The sequence below is a fragment of the Anser cygnoides genome, chromosome 2, assembly GCF_040182565.1.
Source record: "Anser cygnoides isolate HZ-2024a breed goose chromosome 2, Taihu_goose_T2T_genome, whole genome shotgun sequence".
Classification (NCBI taxonomy): domain Eukaryota; kingdom Metazoa; phylum Chordata; class Aves; order Anseriformes; family Anatidae; genus Anser; species Anser cygnoides.
In genome coordinates this window covers 83,033,966-83,055,629 of record NC_089874.1, presented here as the reverse complement: position 1 = coordinate 83,055,629, position 21,664 = coordinate 83,033,966, and the positions used below count along the sequence as shown (strand labels likewise).

Here is a 21,664-nt window from a genome sequence, read left to right as displayed (position 1 = left end):
AGAGAAAAAGCACATGTATGTATGGCATAAATACAGGGTTTGGCAGTAATGCTTGATGGACTATACAGCTGCATTAGTTCAATCAGGTGAATGTCCTGCACGTGCAAGTTAAGGTCACACCTTACGAGTATTTATTGAAATCTACAGTCATTCTCCTTCTTGAGTCTGAGACCAAGAAGGCTGTATACTGTTCTTCTCTAAAATAGTTAAAGTTGGAGGAATAGCATATCCATGGTTTAGGGCACGTGTTCCACTATGTGACCTGAGAGGTGTCTTGTGCTAATGACTGTGGAACCACAGGTTGTGTGAATCATCTTACTCTGCCTCACCTGAGTTCTCCAGAGAGTGAGACTGAGAAAACAAATGCTTTAATTCAAAAAAAAAAAAAATTCTTAAAAAGATAAAAGAAGAACAGTTTTAATGTGACACCAGATTTTTGAACAAAAAATAGAGGTATCCCTACTTAAACTATGGTGTACAAACACTGATTTTGCACGCCTAAAACTATTTGACAGTCAAACAATATAAGACATATTGATAAGGCAGTGTAAAATTACTATATAGACTTTAGTGGTTTTTTTCCATATCTATCTTATACTTACCTTAAAGTTCTTAAACATAATATTCCTTTTTTTTTTTTCCATATAAAAGAATACAAATTAGAAGTTAAGTTTTACTTGGAGAAATACTTACCCCACAATCTTCAAAGAGGCACGTAATAATCCAGCTTGCCAGCTGAATCTACGCAGATTTTCTGAGCTCTTGGTGATATATACAGTACCATTTGGGACACTCCCCCTGTTAGCCTTCAAAGAGTCATCCTTTGAGTTACTACCCTTCGTCATTGCTTTTTGATTCATTGCCCTTCAAACTATTGAGTAGACCAACATTAGACTGGTGCTATATTTGCAGCAAGCCAAACTTTGGTGAAGTATATTACTGGAGTAAAACCTGATAAAATAAAGGAATGATTCAAGCTTTTTCTGTATCTTACAAGGCTGTATCAAGGCAAGTGGAGTTCAAGTCTACAAGCATGTTTTGTGTTATTCCTTTGAAGTTAAACATTAATTTGATTGAGACGTAGAGGTAACTAGAGCCAAATGAATAATGAAAAAAGGAAAGGAAAGGAAAGGAAAGGAAAGGAAAGGAAAGGAAAGGAAAGGAAAGGAAAGGAAAGGAAAGGAAAGGAAAGGAAAGGAAAGGAAAGGAAAGGAAAGGAAAGGAAAGGAAAGGAAAGGAAAGGAAAGGAAAGGAAAGGAAAGGAAAGGAAAGGAAAGGAAAGGAAAGGAAAGGAAAGGAAAGGAAAGGAAAGGAAAGGAAAGGAAAGGAAAGGAAAGGAAAGGAAAGGAAAGGAAAGGAAAGGAAAGGAAAGGAAAGGAAAGGAAAGGAAAGGAAAGGAAAGGAAAGGAAAGGAAAGGAAAGGAAAGGAAAGGAAAGGAAAGGAAAGGAAAGGAAAGAGGAAAAACAGCGTTGCAAAGTTATTTAGCAAACCATAATACATTTTTAATAAACTTACATTACATTTACATTACATTTTTAATAAACTTTATATTTTAATAAACTCATCAGAGTGAGTGATTCTCACAGTCAGATGAATCTAAGGATCCTAAAATATTATGAGAAAATAAGATGTAGTTATCATAGAATCATAGAATGGCTTGGGTTGGAATGGACCCTTAAGGATCAGTTCCAACTCTCTGCCATGGGGCCAGGAACACCACAGTTCATCATTAATGAACACCCGCAGCTATAGCTGAGAATAGACTGTTCTTCACTCAGTTTTTCACTTGAAGTAAAACTGTATCAGATATAAGCCCAAGGCTATACAGCATACATGTGTAAGGAGAAAGCACATTTTACTGAAAATTCATTCTGATGAAAAGAAATCAGAGCAGCAGTGTTGAGATGAATTAGCTTGTGGGCATGGCAGAGGAAGAGATTTGAGGAACAGTCAAAAAGTGTTTGCTGCTTTATGAAGTCAGATCCCAGAGTATTCAGATATTCAGAAATGGATGTTAACCAGCCATTAGAATTTAAAGGATGATTGGAGGTGCTTTTAATTTTCATTCTCCACCGGTCACAGAAACAAGGCCCGTTGTACATGCACAGGCCATTCTCATAGATCTTCTATACCTACCTTTTAACTACGACAGGTAAATAAACTACTGAATCTATCTGAAGGAACATTCATGGTCTGTTAGACAATCATAATGCACAATATCAAATATAACTCAATTGTAAAAGGTTATTGCTCTTTATTGAAAAATAGACTTGATGAGCACTAAAGAAATGAATCCAGCCTCTGTAAAAGCCATGGGAGGGAATAATAGAAAACCCTAATTTTTACATATTAAGGCAAGAACACACAGTGGTAGTTGCACCCACTGGTGAAGGGGAAAAGAAGTTACTTTACCCTTTGTGGTGTGTTTGTTTTGCTGGAGTTTAGGCATGTTTGTGCAGACCCTGATAACTGGGGTAGCTTTCAGTTTCTGAGCTCAGAATGAGCTTTTCATCTGAGGATGTTATAGCAACAATGGGATGGGAAAATCTACAGACAGTAAGCAGCTTTCCTCCCGTCTTGTTCAATGGTCTGTATTGTATGGCTTTAACTATCCACAAACCTGTGGATGTGGTTTACCTTGACCTCAGTAAGGCTTTTGACACCGTTCCCCACAACATTCTCCTCAAGAAACTGGCTGCTCGGGGCTTGGACTGGCGTACGCTTCGCTGGGTTAGAAACTGGCTGGATAGCCGGGCCCAGAGAGTTGTGGTGAATGGAGTCAAATCTGGTTGGAGGCTGGTCACTAGTGGTGTCCCCCAGGGCTCGGTACTGGGGCCGGTCCTCTTTAATATCCTTATCGATGATCTGGATGAGGGCGTCCAGTGCACCCTCAGTAAGTTTGCAGATGACACCAAGCTAAGTGCGTGTGTCGATCTGCTCGATGGCAGGAAGGCTCTGCAGGAGGATCTGGATAGGCTGGAGCGATGGGCTGAGGTCAACTGCATGAAGTTCAACAAGGCCAAGTGCCGGGTCCTGCACCTGGGGCGCAACAACCCCAAGCAGAGCTACAGGCTGGGAGATGAGTGGCTAGAAAGCTGCCTGGCCGAGAAGGACCTGGGAGTATTGGTTGATAGTTGGCTGAATATGAGCCAGCAGTGTGCTCAGGTGGCCAAGAAGGCCAACAGCATCCTGGCCTGTATAAGAAGCAGTGTGGCCAGCAGGGCTAGGGAAGTGATTGTGCCCCTGTACTCGGCTCTGGTGAGGCCGCACCTTGAGTACTGTGTTCAGTTTTGGGCCCCTCGCTACAGGAAGGACATGGACGTGCTCGAGCGAGTCCAGAGAAGGGCGACCAAGCTGGTGAGGGGTCTGGAGAACAAGTCTTACGAGGAGCGGCTGAGGGAGCTCGGCTTGTTCAGCCTGGAGAAGAGGAGGCTCAGGGGCGACCTTATCGCTCTCTATAGGTACCTTAAAGGAGGCTGTAGAGAGGTGGGGGTTGGTCTGTTCTCCTACGTGCCTGGTGACAGGACGAGGGGGAATGGGCAAAAGTTGTGACAGGGGAGTTTTAGGTTGGATGTTAGGAAGTACTTCTTTACCGAAAGGGTTATTAAGCATTGGAACGGGCTGCCCAGGGAGGTGGTGGAGTCACCATCCCTGGAGGTCTTTAAAAGACGTTTAGATGTAGAGCTTAGCGATATGGTTCAGTGGAGTACTTAGTGTTAGGTCGGAGGTTGGACTCGATGATCTTGAGGTCTCTTCCAACCTAGAAATCTGTGATACTGTGATACTGTGAACTTTATCCTGTCAAACTTTTCCTGCCTGAGGACTCAAGTTTTGTGTGCAAAGAGCTGTAGTGTGTAGTGTGTCTTTTTTATGCTACCATATTCACATTAGAGTTCCAGCCACAGGTCAAGCAGTTATTCAAACACGCCTTCAAGGCTTCCTTGAAGAGCTTTTCTGGGTACCCACACTCCTTTGTATGCTTGGTTTCAGTGTGTGTATCCTCTGTGGGCATCTGTGGAGCACGCACCTGAAGGACACAACCAGCCCTGCACAGATGGCCAGTGTTTTCACCTCTGACTGACGTCCAAGATTTTCTCCACACTTTGTTGCACCGTCTCCTCTAGCATAGAGCATGAAGGTGTTTTTGACGTGGTCTCCCAGCCAGTATATTTGCCTTCTTTGCAAACTCTACCTCTGCAACAGAACAACCACTACAACAGTTTTGCACACAGGTAGGCTGAGCATCTGATAACGTACCATTTCCCTGCTCAGTTTGTGAATGACACTAGGTTTCTTGATGTGAAAAACTATTTCATCAAAGCAGGCAAGGTAGCTTAAAACACCCAAAGTGAATGAGCAGTTGGATGAGATGAAGTTTGGTTTTGCAAGTGGTCAGAGATGGGACAGAATACCTTCTCCAGAGAGTAGTCTGCCACCATGCAGGCTTGGATTTGTTTTGCATTTTTTTCTACACTGAATATTAGTGCAAAACTGGTTGCAGAAGCAGCCTGTGAGTAGCCAAAAATTTTGACCGCAATGGGCTATCCATGTGTAGTCATCAATGGACAAGCGCTTTTTTGTAACTTTATAGAGGGCATTGGGCCAGGGGAAGTCAGAGGTGCCTCCTGAAATGGAAAAGCTATGTGTGTAAGCAAGACAAACAGGTTAAACGCCATTCCAGATCTGTTTTTGTCCCAGGAAAGAGGTCAGCAAGGACTCTGATGCCCTTTCCTCTGTCAGGCAGTCCATCGTGGAGCTGCTCCTAAACCAGTTCATGGGGTTTGCCTTTCTTTCCCAATGTTGGCTTAATCAAGGAGATATTAAGCAGTAGAAAAAGCATCTCTTTCTAACATTTCTCCATTCAGATTTTCACATTTCATTTCCTGTGGTTGCTCAGCAGATACAGTGATGGGCTTGAGAGTAATGTTTGCTTATGCTTTGGACTTGTTCATGCCATAGCTTGGTCATCTATGTCACACTTAGCAGAGGCTATTCTGGCATCTCTCAGTGGCCTTTAATGAACCAAGATGTGGCCAGAACAGCCACATTTACAGGATTTCAGATGCTTTTTACTCTGTCATGGTATTTGTCGTGCTGGAGATGATCAGCTCTCTGTTGCACACACACAGTCTGAGGCAGCTGGTATTGGTGCTAGCACTTTGAAGTCAACCAGCCCCTTGTATAAAATCTCTCAGACAGTCAGTGTGTCTGGCCTGGGGTAAAATTAATGTCTAAGCTGCCCTTCAGAGCTCATAGTAGCTGGTATGTCAATGTGTATTGTGTGTGCACAGCAACCCGAGGCAAGAGGAGGCCAAGCACATCTACCAGTCCGTTATGCCCCTTCATAGCTGGCTGGCTCTAGAAACAGCTCAGTTTGATGTAATAAAGCCAAGAGTAAAACAGTTTCACATTGTTTCAATGCTTTGTTATTCTTCTTCTTAAATTAACAAGGCAACTAGAAAAAAAAAAAAAGATTATGTGAAGAGAAGATATAATTTTTCTTTATATTGTATTTTGTTCCTGGTTTTGAGATTATCTAGATATACCTGGAGAAGGTTTAAAAAATTCAAAGATCATAAGTGTTTACTTCTGCTGTAGTAAAGTGAGTGGCAATCATTGTTTCAGTCATACTTCTCTTTTGTGCACAGACAGAATTCCTTTTCCTGTTGTGAGACTCATGTTCTTCAAAATAATATTTTACAGCACTTGCCCTCATCATATATGCCATAAATTCTGTTTTCTTTGAAGTTTTATCTGAAATAAAACAGATCTGGTTATGCAAACTAGTATATATAGGCTAGCACTTTTTCACCTTTCTTTTTTTTTAGCATAAGTAATACATGTTTGAGTCAAACCAGATATATTAAATACCTATGGTAGTTGCTGAAAAACACACATGGCTATTTTTCACATACTCTCTTCATCAGAAGAATCCACAGCTTGTATTTGGCATTCTCACCTTTTACCAGCTAATTAATATGAAAATTCTGCCTCTGCCAGTAACTTTACTGTATCAGACGGTATTTCATATTGAAATTGCAAGACACCTCATGAGCCTGATTTATTTAGCAATTTTTTAAATGCATGGTTCTGTAATTTACAGTTTTTCATGCACATCTCAGCATTTGGGAAAGCTTTTCAATCTGCAGTTCTGAAATAACACTAGTATGTTCCCAGTAGTTACCTTCTTCCCAAAAAAAGAGTAAGAGGAAAAGCAGGGTGAGTCATCAAAGGGTTGAAAAATTTTTCCTTAAAAAAAAAAAAAAGGTATTTTTTATGGGTCTGTGGATTCTGGATATTATGTGACACCAAATTGGATAGGCTGCTTTTTTCTCCACAATCCCTCAGCTATGCCTTCCCACCACCTACTCCACAACATCTGAGAGGTGGTTTAAGGGACTACGTCATCAGCAGGCTTACTTTAGCAAAAATTTTCCCCTTGATTTAGGTCCCAGTGAATTGCTCATCACACAGTAATAATGACAGCATAAGGGAAGGAGCAGAAACACATGGAAGGAAGGAGACAATGGGAGCATCATCATCCCCTTAGCTGCCTTAGACTGGCTCATCCATGTCCTAAAACTGCACTCTTAATTCCTTCATAAAATCAAATGCAAGAGAGAAATAGGAGGTGAGGCTCAAGTTTTACCTTTCCTAATGTCGAGTTGTCCTGTGCCCATACTCAGAACAATGAATATTTAAAAATGGGAGGTAGACTACAGTATTACTTAGACACTTTAGAAATGATTGCCATTATTTTTACTTGCTTTAATAGAACATTTGCCTGTCCACTTAGTTCTGCAGACTACTACATTTAATAATTACTTTGCAGTGGTTTTATTATTAAAAATAGAACAAATACAGGCTATCCACCTAAATACCATCACCATAAAAGTTTTATTTTTATTTTATTCTGATGAGGGATAAAACAGAACACGAAACTTGTGCTACTTCGCTACTCCCATACAAAATGGCATTTTTCTGGAGATCTACGCAAAGCTCATGTAGGTAAAGCCAAAAGAGATTGAGTACCTAATTACATACAGATATCCTTCTAATGCAGATTCTCTATCCTCTTATCTGCTTCATGCTTGAGAATCTATCACCTGTCTTTAGGGCACTAAAATCATAGCTTTATTGTAGGAACACTACATTAGGAAAGGGGAAAGCTCAACAATAGAAAAGATATGTCTATTGCTTTTTAAGGTAGAGGCTATTTTAGCTTGTCCTTCAGATTTATTAAGTCCCTCCTAAAAGTAAATCATACCTGGAGCTGATACTAAGAATTTAACAGTTAAAACTTTTTAGGTTTTGATCTCCAATTTTTCCCTTACGAAATCTGTGAGAACGTGCTCTCTTTTGTCCTCTGTAATTGCCAATGGGAATGTCAGTGGGGAGAAAGATCTGATTTCCAAAATAACTTTCACTTAAGGGGAGGAATATCTGCCAAAGAAGAGAATGGTGTTGGTTGGGTTGTGTCTGATGAAGAAAAGAAATGGGTGGTCAGCTTTGAACTCATAAGAAATTGGGCGACTCAAAGGCATTGCAACAACCTGTGTGGCAGCAACCGCTTCAGTGCCCTCTTCATTCACTTCCACAGATGACTTATGAATGGCCTTGGACATAACCAGACCATCTTTCCTAGAGATTCCTGATAAATCCGCTTTTCCCCAGTCAAAAACATTCATCACTCCCATCTCCTGGAGAGTTTTGTTGAGAACGTAACTTTCATCCATCTTGAACTGGGGCAGGTATACCTTCACTGTCAGCTGTTGCATCTTATCCAAACTGGTCCATTCTGCTAGTTTTTCATACGTGAGGGTGTTTTCAAGCTGTAGGGGTTATTGATAATAACAACACTGTAATGAACGAAAGGAAAAGATAAAAAGGTTCTGTTTTCCCCAATGGTTTTCTGACCATACTGGAGCAATGTTAAAGTATTGCTCTGTATTCACCCCTTTATGTATGTAACTAGAAAGTAACGAAAGTATTACCTGTTCTAGGCCAGTAAAGTCTTCATACACAACTTCAGGAAGAAGAATAAGCATGCTCAGTTCATTATTAAAGTAAGGGAGCTCTATCACTTTAATTTTTGGTTCCTCTATGATGGCCAGCTTAAAATAACCTTCCCGAAACATCATCTGCACTGTCTTTCTCTCATTCTGGAACACAAGAAACAGATGAAACAGAAAATACAGAAATGTTCACCCTGGTTGTGACTGGTTTCAGTGCTGAAATTAGAGTTCAGTACAGAAAACATTGTTTACTCTGACCAGAGCTTAGTGTACTTGTAGAATTGACTTGTTCCTGTCTCTTAACTGTAGCTCCAAAGAAGTTATCCAATTTAAACAGTGTAAAAACTACTTTTCCGTTTGTACTTGTGACAGTTTACTTTACTTACAACTCTCTCTTTACTTTCTTCTTCTTTTCTGGCATGTCAAATGAGAAACAAATCCATGAACATTATTGAAAATGTCCCCTGGATTAAAATAAAATAATTAATACTATCAAACATGAACTGAAATTCTTCATGAATAATTGAAATTCTTCATGAACTCTGAGATAATTTGACTCTAGACACTTCTTTTTTCCTGAAAACAAATGTTTTTCTGTTTGCAAATAGTAAAAGAAGAAGATTCCTCGAATTCAGTTCCAAAAGCAAGCTATTTTGAAATAGCTTTTAGTTGTGAAATCTCCAACAAAGCCAGAGCATGTACTCAGTGACTTTGGCACAGCTGGGATCTCATCTATGCAAGAACCACTTCTGATGTGAAATGATATAAAAATTGACATACTTGATTATCAAACCGGAGAGAAGGTGTAGGACTCTAGTGTTTTAGCTGAAGAATAATGTTTTGTCTCGAGATAACAAAGAGGAGGAAAGCTTCCATCTGTTGTTATAGAAGACAGGCGTCTGACTTCCATCCCCCCAGCTGCTTCATTTCCTGCCCATACTGTACCTTGTTCAGTCTGAAATATGTTTCCTTGGTATCTTCTTTCTTAAATTCTACTGCCCACTTTCCTTTAAAATATATGGCATTGACCAGCACAAGTACAGTGGAGGGATCAATAGACCCAGCAGCAAATAGGTCTCTGATTTTACCTTTAAAAATAATGAATTAGGAAGAATTTTTACTTTTGTTTTTTTGTTTGTTTGTTTCAGGCAATCCGTTGCGTTTAACTATTAATAATTACTCCCATAAAACTGATAAGTAGTATAGTGGCTTCAAATAAATAACAAAAAGTTTATGTAGAGCTTCTGAAGCCAGGAACTCAAGGCATTTTTGTGCTTCTTCCTATATTTATTTCCTATTAAGCAAATAAACAAATAAATAAATTATGCAGTAAGTGTTTAATATATAAAAATATGGCTACCTTGGGGAAAAAAGAGGGAAACTGAAATTTAGATCCGATATTCCTAATGGTTTGTGTGCAACCAAACAACTTGCACATATTCTTTACCTTTTGTCTCATTTTCCACCCAGAAGTTGATTTTCTCTCTGGCTTCTTCCTTAGTATATTTAAAATCAACTGCTTCCAGTTCTGCTCTATAGAACTTCTTCGTGGAATCCAAGTATTGCTGGAAAGCAGAAATAGTAGAATTTCATCACAACATGAAAATTTTTATAAGATTGATAATTTCATGGCTTCAAGATAATTATGTGTTGTAGATCAACAGGAAATAAATGAGTAAAAAAGGCATATATAAAAAAATCTTTGAATTAACTCAAGATACAATTTTTAGAGAGACATTATTTATAATAAACCATGCTTGCAAATGTATTTTTTCTTTATTTTCAATCTGTACTGAGCTGCAGAAATGTCTCATCACAGTAAAAAATACCTAAAACCAAAGCCTGGTACCTTTCCTTAAGCTTGTATGTCATTGTTATGTTGCCTGTCTTCTCCCACCTACCAAATTAAAAAATTGTCTTATTTTGGAAAAATTAACCATGATGTATAACATCACAATGAGATATGCTTCACTCTGCATAGGCATAAACATGGTAAAACTTATATCTTGTATTAATTATAAAACTTTTCCAGGCTGCTGGGCACCTTCTTCTGGCTTTGAAATTTCTCCCCGTGCCTAGAAAGCAAAGTTCTGGAAAACACCCTAGTTCTGGTTTCTTGAGGAAATTACCTGAATGCAGTTGCACTGCCTGGACTGTCAGTGTTCCCCAGTAAATTTCTGGGCTGCTAAAATGGACAGTACAGACACTCACCTGGAAGAACGGGTAAGTGATTTCTCCAAAGAGCCTGTTGGCAGTGGTGAGAAAGCAGCCTGGGCTGGGTTCACCGACTGCAGCTAACAGTGCCTGGAACTGGGAATGGACTCCTCCAGCTTCTTCACACTTCAAACAGGAAAACGTAAGTTTCTTAGTCAGTTTGCACTTTCTAGTGCAAAGCTGCACCTGCAGGTGAGTTGTAGCCTCTCTGTATGAGAAGCCTGATATTGGCGTTGGAATAAATGGATCAGGACACCACCTCTAACCCTGTACCTTACGTACAGAGTGACAAAATAATTCCTCTTCAGGCCCATGCTAGTCCACTTCCAAACCACATTGTATTGTACAGTGATCGCTCTGTGCACACTGAGCAAAAATCTTGTAGCTTAGAGCCTGAGAGGAGCAAGCTCCAATGTGCCTCTGGCATGCCCTGTAGACAAACCTTTGCAGCTGGAAATTTAAGCACTCAGCATGTTTTAAGTTTTGGTTAGAAACCTGTAATGAGTAGGCTTAGCTGTTGAAAAGTGTGATTTCACAAGGCCTCTTATATAAATAATAAAAGAACATTAATAAGCAGGTCTGAAAATCCAGACAGAGAGGCTAGTCAACCCTGCTGTGCTTTCTGATTAAGAGATGGGTTCGATGGAAAACAGCTGACAAACCAGCACCTGTAGTTTCATCTCAGAGCTGCCACTGTCTTACCTTCTCAGAAGGATATCTGGCTCTCTGCGTTGTGTCAGTCAAAACTTCACCAAAATGAAATACCTGCAAAGTAAATGTTGGGTGAATGCAACTGCGGGACAGTACCTCAAAGTTGAGAGAGAGTTGCAGACCTATCCCAGACCCATTAAGTGGGGAAAGTCCAGTTCATCCCTTATGATGAGATCCTTGCAAATGAACAATAATATTTTTAGAGGGTGAAATCATGAAATTTCACAATCTTTCTTCTTGAGAAAGAAGAACTTGGGTCTTCTTGGGCAGAGAAGGTAGAAGGTCATACCAAAGGGAACCACCACTTCTGAGCCTTGGACAGCTGAGTGATACATTCAAAACACTTTTGAGATGTTCTATGATTCTATGTTGGTTGTGTTTTATCACTAATATATTCATTGACTGAGCAATTGCTATAACATAGTTGGAAAAAATAAAAATACTATTAGGAATAGCACAAGATTTTTATATATATATATATATATATATATTAAGGCACCATGTGTGCTTGCATATTGTGTCTTTGGAAGCTTAGGAAATGTATCAGACTGTACTATCAGCCAAGAGAGTGCCACGAGAGCAAAGCAAACCCACCTTCTCTATCTGTTTGAGTGTGTTGCCCCTGGCACCGAGGAGAACCATTCCAAAGGCAGCTGAGAGACTCAGTGGTGAGAAAAAGATGTTTTCATTTCTTTTCACAGATTCACAGATTTCTCTAGGTTGGAAGAGACCTCAAGATCATCGAGTCCAACCTCTGACCTAACACTAAGTACTCCACTAAACCATATCCCTAAGCTCTACATCTAAACGTCTTTTAAAGACCTCCAGGGATGGTGACTCCACCACCTCCCTGGGCAGCCCGTTCCAATGCTTAATAACCCTTTCGGTAAAGAAGTACTTCCTAACATCCAACCTAAAACTCCCCTGTCGCAACTTTAGCCCATTCCCCCTCGTCCTGTCACTAGGCACGTGGGAGAATAGACCAACCCCCACCTCTCTACAGCCTCCTTTCAGGTAACTGTAGAGAGCGATGAGGTCGCCCCTGAGCCTCCTCTTCTCCAGGCTGAACAAGCCCAGCTCCCTCAGCCGCTCCTCGTAAGACTTGTTCTCCAGACCCCTCACCAGCTTGGTCGCCCTTCTCTGGACTCGCTCGAGCACGTCCATGTCCTTCCTGTAGCGAGGGGCCCAAAACTGAACACAGTACTCGAGGTGCGGCCTCACCAGAGCCGAGTACAGGGGCACAATCACTTCCCTCGCCCTGCTGGCCACACTGCTTCTTATACAGGCCAGGATGCCGTTGGCCTTCTTGGCCACCTGAGCACACTGCTGGCTCATATTCAGCCGACTATCCACCAATACTCCCAGGTCCTTCTCGGCCAGGCAGCTTTCCAGCCACTCATCTCCCAGCCTGTAGCTCTGCTTGGGGTTGTTGCAGCCCAGGTGCAGGACCCGGCACTTGGCCTTGTTGAACTTCATGCAGTTGACCTCAGCCCATCGGTCCAGCCTATCCAGATCCTCCTGCAGAGCCTTCCTGCCCTCGAGCAGATCGACACACGCACTTAGCTTGGTGTCATCTGCAAACTTACTGAGGGTGCACTGGACGCCCTCATCCAGATCATCAATAAAGATATTAAAGAGGACCGGCCCCAGTACCGAGCCCTGGGGGACTCCACTAGTGACCGGCCTCCAACCAGATTTGACTCCATTCACCACAACTCTCTGGGCCCGGCCATCCAGCCAGTTTCTAACCCAGCGAAGCGTACGCCAGTCCAAGCCCCGAGCAGCCAGTTTCTTGAGGAGAATGTTGTGGGGAACGGTGTCAAAAGCCTTACTGAGGTCAAGGTAGACCACGTCCACAGCCTTTCCCTCATCCACCAAGCGCGTCACTTGGTCATAGAAGGAGATCAGGTTCGTCAAGCAGGACCTGCCTTTCATAAACCCATGCTGACTGGACCTGATCGCCTGCTTGCCCTGCAAGTGCCGCGTGATGACCCTCAAGATAATCTGCTCCATGAGCTTCCCCGGCACTGAGGTCAAACTGACAGGCCTATAGTTCCCCGGGTCTGCCCTCCGGCCCTTCTTATAGATGGGCGTCACATTGGCTAGCCGCCAGTCAACCGGGACCTCCCCCTTTCATTTTGCTCAGCTCTTTGAAAAAGTCAAGACAGAATTTGGCATTGGCTGCACAAAGCGAGCCCATCGTGATGTTGTCAATGCCTGCAACAAGGGAAACAAAAGATTTAGTTTTCTAGTCCTTATGCCTGTTAATGTTAGATACTACGGTAGAGCATAGAAGGGTTTTCTGGAGCAGCTTGGCTGAATTGCTCGCACAAGATTCCTGACTAGCCACGTCTGGGATTTCACAGTGAAATTGAGTTTGAAGCAATTAATCTGAAAATCAACCTGAATAGCAGAAGAAACACATTTATAGAAACAGTATTCTAGGTTCAGCTGTTTCTTATCTCAGGCAATAGTTATAACTTTGTTAATCAGGCCTAACCTTGTCCTAACCACAGTGCCAGCTCACTTTATGGCCTGAGCTTACTTGCCTCAAGTCATGTAGGCATAGTACTTACTAATTACTCTCCTTAATGACATCTTATGCTCTGTATCTCTCTAAAAACTTTGTGCATATTAATCAACTGTGCCTCACATACCGTGTCTTTCCAAGGATGGTTGCTTAAAAAGCATTCTACAGAAAATTGAACTACAGAAAAGCTGACTTAGCAATATTTTCAACAAAGGCACATTGTGCATTACTGGAAAATTCCAGTCATATACTTTATTCTGTATACTTTATTCTACATCTGTCGCTTTCACATTTTTCCTTGATATATACTTCAGTTATGATCAAACTTATTACTAGGAGGTACTCTTGAATGTTCTGCAAAACTCTTCACATTCTTAGACCTAGGATAGAGTAAGTCCCATTTTTATGAAAGTCTTTTCCCTATGTTTTCATACAGTAATGTGATATAGAGATAGCTGATCACTCAGAAATTCAACTCAGCATTTTATAGATTCCAGCTATTCTAGGTCCCTTTGTTTTGATTGTTATTGCATCTGAATAACTTTCTCCACCCATGCAGAAGATACCTTTCCCCTCTTCCTAAGAAAAAATTAAATTACTAGTATATATATATTTAAAATACAGCCCGGTATAGAAAGATTATACTTTCATAAATTACCAACCTGGGTCATGCAGAAAAAGTGAGAAATGGTTTGGTTTTAATCTTCTTTAGAAACACACCTGGTACAAGTTAAGCACAGCTTTATCACACAACTCATAAATTTTAATACAATCCAAAGCATTGCATAGCATCTTGAAAATAGTCTTACTTCTTCAAGGTGATACATACAGTGTATTTATGCTAGGCAGATATGTACATCGCTAATGTATATATTAATCCTTATAGACACGTCCTCAATATATCATCTGTAATGTGAAGGTTAGAATTAAAGGTCAGGGAGATAGTTACCTTCTCCTCAGGAGTGATGGTGTCAATTTGACTGTAAGGCTTGATGTCAGGGCTGGTAGAGCAATGGAATATAAAGCCATTGCCACTCCCAGTGGCAGCATAATTTTCATTCATGACGAATCACATTCCTGTCTGTTGCAAGCGGTTAGGATAATTAGGGGACCTTTAGTGGGATCTTGAACTTTTTCTTATCTCCAGGAATTCACAGAGAAGTCACAATTTTAAATGCATACTGTTACATAAGTTAAAAATAAAATAAAATAAAATACCTATTTATTCAAAGAAAACTAATAGAAACAAAGGAATTTTCAGATGTTTTACCTGTAAAAATAAATTCTAAAGACGTTGATGCATGTTGCTATTAAAAATTATGCCACCAAATTTAAACACAGATGTTTTTGTAATATAAATTAATTATTAAAGTTTCTGCAGGTGGCACAGTCGGAAAGGAAAAAAAAATATAGAATATGAATTACTGAAGTACCTATTTGGCCAACTGTGGCATAAGGCAATGATTCCAGAAGAGAGGTAGGGCAATTCCCTTTGGCTGCTGCAGTTCCATGCTTCTGAAGACTTCTTTCTTGAAGATGCCGTCCAGGGAGTTTTACCTACCTGTTCTCTTTTTCAACTGGAAATTTTGTCTTTCATGGAGAAGAGGAATGTAGCCATTTGTTCCATAGTTTTTTGAATGCCTAACAGGTTGGAAAACAGTAGTTTGCTTTCATTTGCGTGACACCCTAGAAGAACAGGCTTGGTGTGTGCACAGAACAACAATGCCACGTGGGCACATTGCATATGCTGCAGCTGAGCACTTTGCAGCTGTTGCAGTGATGTGGCTCAGACCGTGTGTGTTCATATCACATGCAGACTAACCCAGGTACACCTGGGATGCTGTGCTTCCTGCAGAAACACCGCAGCAGGAGCTCCCCATGTATCAACTGCCCTTCCTTAGTTTTTCCAGGTCTGTTCCTCTGCTGGGGATTCCTGATATTTCTACTGTAAATGGGGAAGGCTTTCACGGCATGAGAGGCAAAACATAGAAAAGCTCTCTCTGTCTACACAGTCTTCTTTCAAACCTTTGCATGCTGCAGATGTGCTTACAAAAAAAGCTGGACTAGTTTTGTCCAGAAATACAAATACACACAAAATATTGATGCGTCAGCTAAGTTTAACCCAGGACTTCTCATTGCTCCTCATTTCATCGGTGACTCTAAGGAATTCTGGTCCTTACATTACGATGCTTCAGCAAGGCATAGGCAGCAAGGACAGAGCAATGTAATTATAAGAAGTAGTACATTTCTGGCGTTATTTTCCTGAAAAAAAATATGTCTTCCTTCACATTTATGTTGATATGGCGTGTGGGTGGGTAAGTATTTGCATGTGTGTGTGCAAGCACAGGTGCTTACAACAGTGTTTTGTAAGAAGTGCTTAGTTATCACTACTAACATATACTTAGGTATCAACCCAATCAGATAGTAGGCTTCTCTGTCTAGGAAGCTCTGAGGGCAGTTTCATATCAGTCGTAAAATTTTCATGAGTTTATTTCCTTTACAGTTTGAATTGCTCCATTTATTGAAGGATCATTTTAAGTGGACCACTTTCTGTCAGTACTTGAATTATAATTAATGAAAGAGATGAACTGGAATTAGTTCCCAGAAAGGAATATTTTTTGCTGTTTTTGTAGCCTCCTGATACTTCCTGTTCCTTCTAGGTAAGTAAAATGCAGCTTAGAGAGTGGGTTAGTGTAGTATATTCCCGTGCTTTTTCTAAAATACAGTAAATCAAGTGATAGAGGGGAAAGAAAAAAAAAAAAAGGCAAAATAAAGCAGGTAGTAAACCCCATGGGACCAACCTGTTTGAAATGTCTTGCTCTTTTTCCATGAATGCTCCTCAAACCACAGCGTACTTCTGCTCAGGGCATTGGTTTAAGCTCCTTGAAAGATATAACAGACGCTCTAAGGCCTTCTTGTTCTCTGCACTCTAGTTTTTGCTGCTTCTTTTACTCTTTCCTAAATGATAATGACTATCTCCATTGCCAGATTCAGCAAAGGCTGGTGGGCCCTCAGCAAAATCTTCTCTATAACTTGGCCTCTCTAAGGAGGTACCAAAGCTTGCCTTCACATGACCTCTGTCATGGAGGTGCCTGGGAGGTGCCCACTCTGTCCACAGGGTAAAGGGTCATGGCTTGGATAAACAGGGTCCCTATGCCTGTGCCAGACAACAACTTGCCCTGCAGTCAGCAGAGCACAGGTCATCAGCAGTCCCCCACTTTCCCCTGCTTCCCACAGCTCTTGTCCCAGCTGTACCTTGCTCAGCCTGAAAGGCATTTTCCTGGTGTTTTTCTTCTCAAATTTTGAATCCCATTGCCTCTTGAAGTATATATCATTGACAAGGGCTAGCATCTTTGTATTAGAGCCAGGAGGGAACAGCCCCTAAATTTTCCTTTTAAAATAACAAACAAAGGTGAATTAGGCTTTTCGTCTGACCATTCACTGATGATGGCACAGTCCTCCCATTGCCACCTCCCTTGGAAGAATTGTCTCTTCACTGCAAGAAGTGTTCTGCAGCTTTTGTGAAGTCAAATCTCCCAGGAACTAGGGGCCTTCTTATGCCCCAAGCTGCATTTATGGTAGCCACAAGCAAAATGAATCACTCCACAGCATTTCTGAATGTTGCTTGATTCAGGAAGAGGGAGACATAAGCAAAATGGATATCTCCAGAAAAGGGAGAGAATCAGACACCAGTTAGTGACTCCTGATGCACCCTGCCCAGGCAGCCAAGCATGGGCCTTCTCCTTGCCACTTGTTTGCTTTTCCACCCAAGAGTTCATCTTCCCTCTGGAGGCTTCAGCAGCGTAAATGAAGTCCACAGGTTCCAGCTCTGCACGGTACAGGGCCCTGGTGAACTCCAGGTATTGCTACAAACCAGGGAAGACAAGTTCTCTCCCAATCATAAAAACTTGTGCTGAGTAGTTGTCACTTGCCTGAAGGAACCAAAAAGTCACTAGAGAAGTGGTTGATGCCCCATGCCTGTCAGTGTTCAAGAGGTATTTGGATAATGCCCTCATGAATATCTTTTTTAACTTTTGGTTAACTCTGTCCTGGTCAGGCAGGTGGACTTGATGATATTTGAAGGTCCCTTCCAACTGAACTAGTCTAGTCTAGTCTAGTCTATGCTTCAGATATTATCTCACATTTCCAGTGTAGTTCTTGGTTCTTGGACTGGCTGTGCCTAGCACCTGATGAAGATGAAGCACCTGCAATGTAAATGCAGTGTAAATCTATGTAATCAGATAAAAGAACACACAGAGAAGGCATCAAGGCTGCACAGGAACTTCACGGGTGCTGCAGCTCACACAAGTGTGTGTGGAAAGGAGAGCTTTGAGACCCACAGCTGCCACCTGCCTCTTTTGCTTCACTCTGCGTGAAGAATATGGTCTGGAGATATCTACCATAGAAATAAGGCTCCAGCCCCTTTTTCATTTCTACATGGAAGCCTCCACTAACAACTCCTGAAAGAAGGGCAAGGAACCTACCTTCTCCATCTCTTTTGCTGTGTTGCCTCCAGCACCCAGCTGGACTATGCTCAGGGCAGCTGAGATGTTCAGTGGGGAGAAGATATTCTCATTTCTTTTTACTTTGATCAGGTCTTTGAAAAAGTCCAGGCAGAACTTGGCATTGGCTGCACTGAGCATGCTCACCGTGGCATGGCCGAGGCCTGCAATAGCACAGCCATGGAATTCATCTCACAACCTTTGCATGGTCCAAACCCACCATGCTGGAAATAGGGCGCCTCTCCCAGGCACCTCAAGCACCCACATGCTTCCAGAAGCAGGCTTCAGACCACACTTAGCACTTCAGAGCAAAGTGCAAACCACCCCTGGCCCCAACATCCACCTCTGGACAAATCACCCTTCTAGGTGTACCCTGACCTATCCTGGTCTGCTCTACACCCAGATACATGCCCTTAATTTATCTTCTAAAGGCTGGACACTCTGGTCATATGGCTGTGTAGGCAACACCTTCTTTTTCTTTGAGGACTACTACATAGTTTAGTAGCATTACTCAGCCTTCAGACACTGTACTTCTTTGAAGTCGATTGTGTAAAACCTTCTTCCCTTTGATTATTGCATAAAACATGAAGAAGGATGTATAAAAAGAAGCAACAGAGAAGCCAGCAAATTGCACTTTCAAGTCTCAGCCAAACAATAATGTGGAAAGGCCTTCTTCTGCCTCCCAAGGTTGAGGTGGCAATTTCATAAGCTGCCTGGCAATTCTAAGATTGCTGCCTTGCCATTTATCTCCTTTTGCCTTTTAAGGGAAAGAAATTACCAAATTCCTTTCTGCTGATGGATGAAGTTATTCACTCAAGCAGAGAATTTGGCTTCCTACAGCCTGGAATTTCTGCACGCACAAAACATGGAAGTTGTCCCTGTGAGAACAAGTCCCACAGCCTGCACCTGTGCATCACTATGACACGCTTTGCTCCTGTCCCAGGTCTCCTTCCAGCCCTGACCCTACCCCGAGGAGAGTGAGAGCTGAGAGAGCTACCTTCTCCTGGGAAGAACTGGCTCTGGCTGTTTCTTTGCTGATGGAGTGTGGTGTCCTGTCTCATACTAAGTGGAAAACACCACCACGTAGTCAGGCTCCCTGCCCAGGTTTTTCTGAGGAGCAAGAGCGCCTGGGAAAATAAAGGGCTGACAGGCAGGTACCAGGAGCCTGGCTTCTCCTGTACCACAACAAAGTGGAAGGCATGATCCAGAATCTTCTGGTATTCACCCTCTGAAACATGTAGGGAGAGAAGGAAAATGTTTTTCTCCTCCCAGGGAGGACGCACCCTATAGATGTGGCTGCATCCCCTTAGTGTGCACTGCTGAATCGTCTCAAAGATGTGCCAAGTATCTGCAGGAAGCATACAATAACAGGAAGAGAGAAACCGAAATATATATATATACATGTAATATATATATATATACATGTATATATATATCAGAAAATAATAGTGACTCACAGCATTCAGAGGGGCACTTCTCCCTCTCGCTGAAGGATTTGTGTGCTTCTGGTAACGTTGTCTCCAGGAAGCCCTGATCCTCCTGTGGCAGATGATGGAACTGTAAGTACAGCATGCTTTTCTTCTTTAACCCCAGCCTTCCCAGAGAGGTGCAACGTTCCCAACGGTGATCCAGCAGCTTCTCTGCCTGAAGACAGTGAGAGCACTGTGCTGCAGCAGCTCTTAAATTCAGACCAGTGCTCCAGGCCCCTCCAAGGATGCACATGGGTTTTCCCCATGACGCCAAAGAGAGATGGACACTGCAATCAGAGCACTTGCAGCTGGGGTGCTCAGCTCTGGAAATATGCTGCTCTACTCCAGCTATGAATCTAGACTCCTAGCCACTAGATTTTCACCACAGTTTTCAGCAGAAGTGTGTGGGGAGCTTGAGGCACATGTGGTTTTGCCTTGGGCTTGAAATGCATACAGGGCTCATCAGGCTCTTATTGATCTCTATGGTCATTGTTGCTGCACTTTTCACAGAGTCACAGAATCATCTAGGTTGGAAGAGACCTCCAAGATCATCTAGTCCAACCTCTGACCTAACACTAACAAGTCCTCCACTAAACCATATCACTAAACTCTAAATCTAAACGTCTTGGATGGCTTGCACAAAACAACAAGCCAAAAAGGCATCAAGGAGGAGTTGCTCCTGGCTGAAGGCACAGGAGATACACCAAAGGCCCCTGGGTATGTCTTCCAGGATCCCTCCTAATCATTGTCATTCATGAGCAAGGAAACGAGCACCACACTACCAAAACACTTCCTCTTAGCTTTCAGTCCCAGAGGCTGTTCTGCTTCAGGAGCAGCAAAAGTGTTTTTTACAATATTCCCTCCACCAGGTGTCGGGAGGCTGATTGTGGTCTGAGTGCTGTGTTTGTTTTAGGCCAACAGGCATCTGTGCTCAGCAGTGCTCCAGGCGTAGTAGTGTATTTCTCACAGGGGACCAGCAGCTGACTTAATTGAGCAAAATGCAGCTAATTTCCAGTATAGATATCACATGATCATCACATTGATGTATTCAGAAAACAGGAGCTGGGGGATATGGTACTAAGAGGGGACTTTCCCCCATCATGAAACTCTGGATTGAGGAACCTTTTCCCCTCAGTGGTCAGCCTTCTGTCACTCACTAAGAGAATTTCTCCCTCTGTAGGATGAGGGCTGTAGCAATGGCAGCAGGAGACATGACAGACATAGAACAACCTTTCTCCAAGCCAAACATTTTACAGTCTTGAAGGAGTGTGGCTGTTCATGCACATTTCAAACACTAGTGCTTTGGGGAAGAGCTTTCCTTGACAAGTTTTTCAGCAATACTAAAAAACAAAACAAAACGAAACGAAAACACCACCCACAAAAAGCCCCACAACTTTCCATCTGATACTATTTTTAGAAGGCAGAATGAGATAAATAAACTTGTAGGACAAGTTCCTGGTGGTGGTGCTGCATTACCCTGCCCTGTGCTTTTAGTTCATGAATGACATACAACACACTAGAAAAGCAAGGCACAAGACATGTGGCAAGAGATGGAGAAGCACTGACATACTTTTGTATCCTGTGTACCTAGGGCATGTGCTCAGCACAGTTACTTTGCAAGGTGTTGCTCAAGATAAGAAGACATTCATGAGAATATGCAAAAGAGGTCCTTCTGTAGGACCTTTCCCATCATGTTTAAAACAGATAGAACATGTTTGGAAAAGCTGGACTCTCTAAACTGTATCAGTCAAGTGAGGGAGTGATCTGAAACAATCTGGTAGCTGTGTAGATGACAGTGCTCTTACACAAAAGCCATGACATGCTGTCTCAGAATTAAGAACACATCATTTCATGCTTGAGGATTTGGTTGGAAAAGCAGCACCACAGCACCCTCTGAAGAGTATTAAAGAAGCTCACAATAGAAGTATTGTGAGCATTATTAAGAAGTTAAGGCAAGATTCATGCTATCAGAAAGATATAGAGCAAAATAGTACTCCATTATTGTTAGGATATTGACCCATATGGATACTTTTTTTCTGTTAAAGTATTACTAGATTACAACAATAGTCCTAGGAGCAGAGACTGGAAACCAGAACTCATATAGTAGATGTCCTAGTTGCTGAACTGTAAAGTTATCAGTCCTTGAATTTCCCACTTGTGTCATTAAGTTTCATTCATTCAAGTTAGAGCAGAACTTCAAAAGCAGGGTGTGTATTTCTGTG

General features: G+C 41.9%; 1 protein-coding gene across 3 annotated transcripts; it reads right to left on the bottom strand.

Moving 5' to 3' along the window:
• Positions 1-6,658: 6,658 nt before the first annotated feature.
• LOC106048987 (serpin B4-like) lies at positions 6,659-16,355 on the bottom strand. 3 transcript variants are annotated; one of them, XM_066992534.1, is made up of 8 exons: positions 13,066-16,355; positions 11,536-11,654; positions 10,933-10,995; positions 10,228-10,356; positions 9,464-9,581; positions 8,962-9,104; positions 7,996-8,163; positions 6,659-7,833 (listed from the first exon to the last, which is right to left on the bottom strand). In XM_066992534.1, the coding sequence occupies exons 1-8, from the start codon at positions 13,139-13,141 to the stop codon at positions 7,429-7,431; spliced, it is 1,221 nt and encodes a 406-aa protein (XP_066848635.1). In that variant the 5' UTR covers positions 13,142-16,355; the 3' UTR covers positions 6,659-7,428. The 3 variants fall into 3 exon arrangements, with proteins under 3 accessions (XP_066848635.1, XP_047932080.2, XP_047932079.1); XM_048076123.2 differs by lacking the exon at positions 13,066-16,355 and having other exon boundaries at positions 11,536-12,851; XM_048076122.2 differs by lacking the exons at positions 10,228-10,356; positions 13,066-16,355 and having other exon boundaries at positions 11,536-11,633.
• Between the last annotated feature and the right edge of the window lie 5,309 nt (positions 16,356-21,664).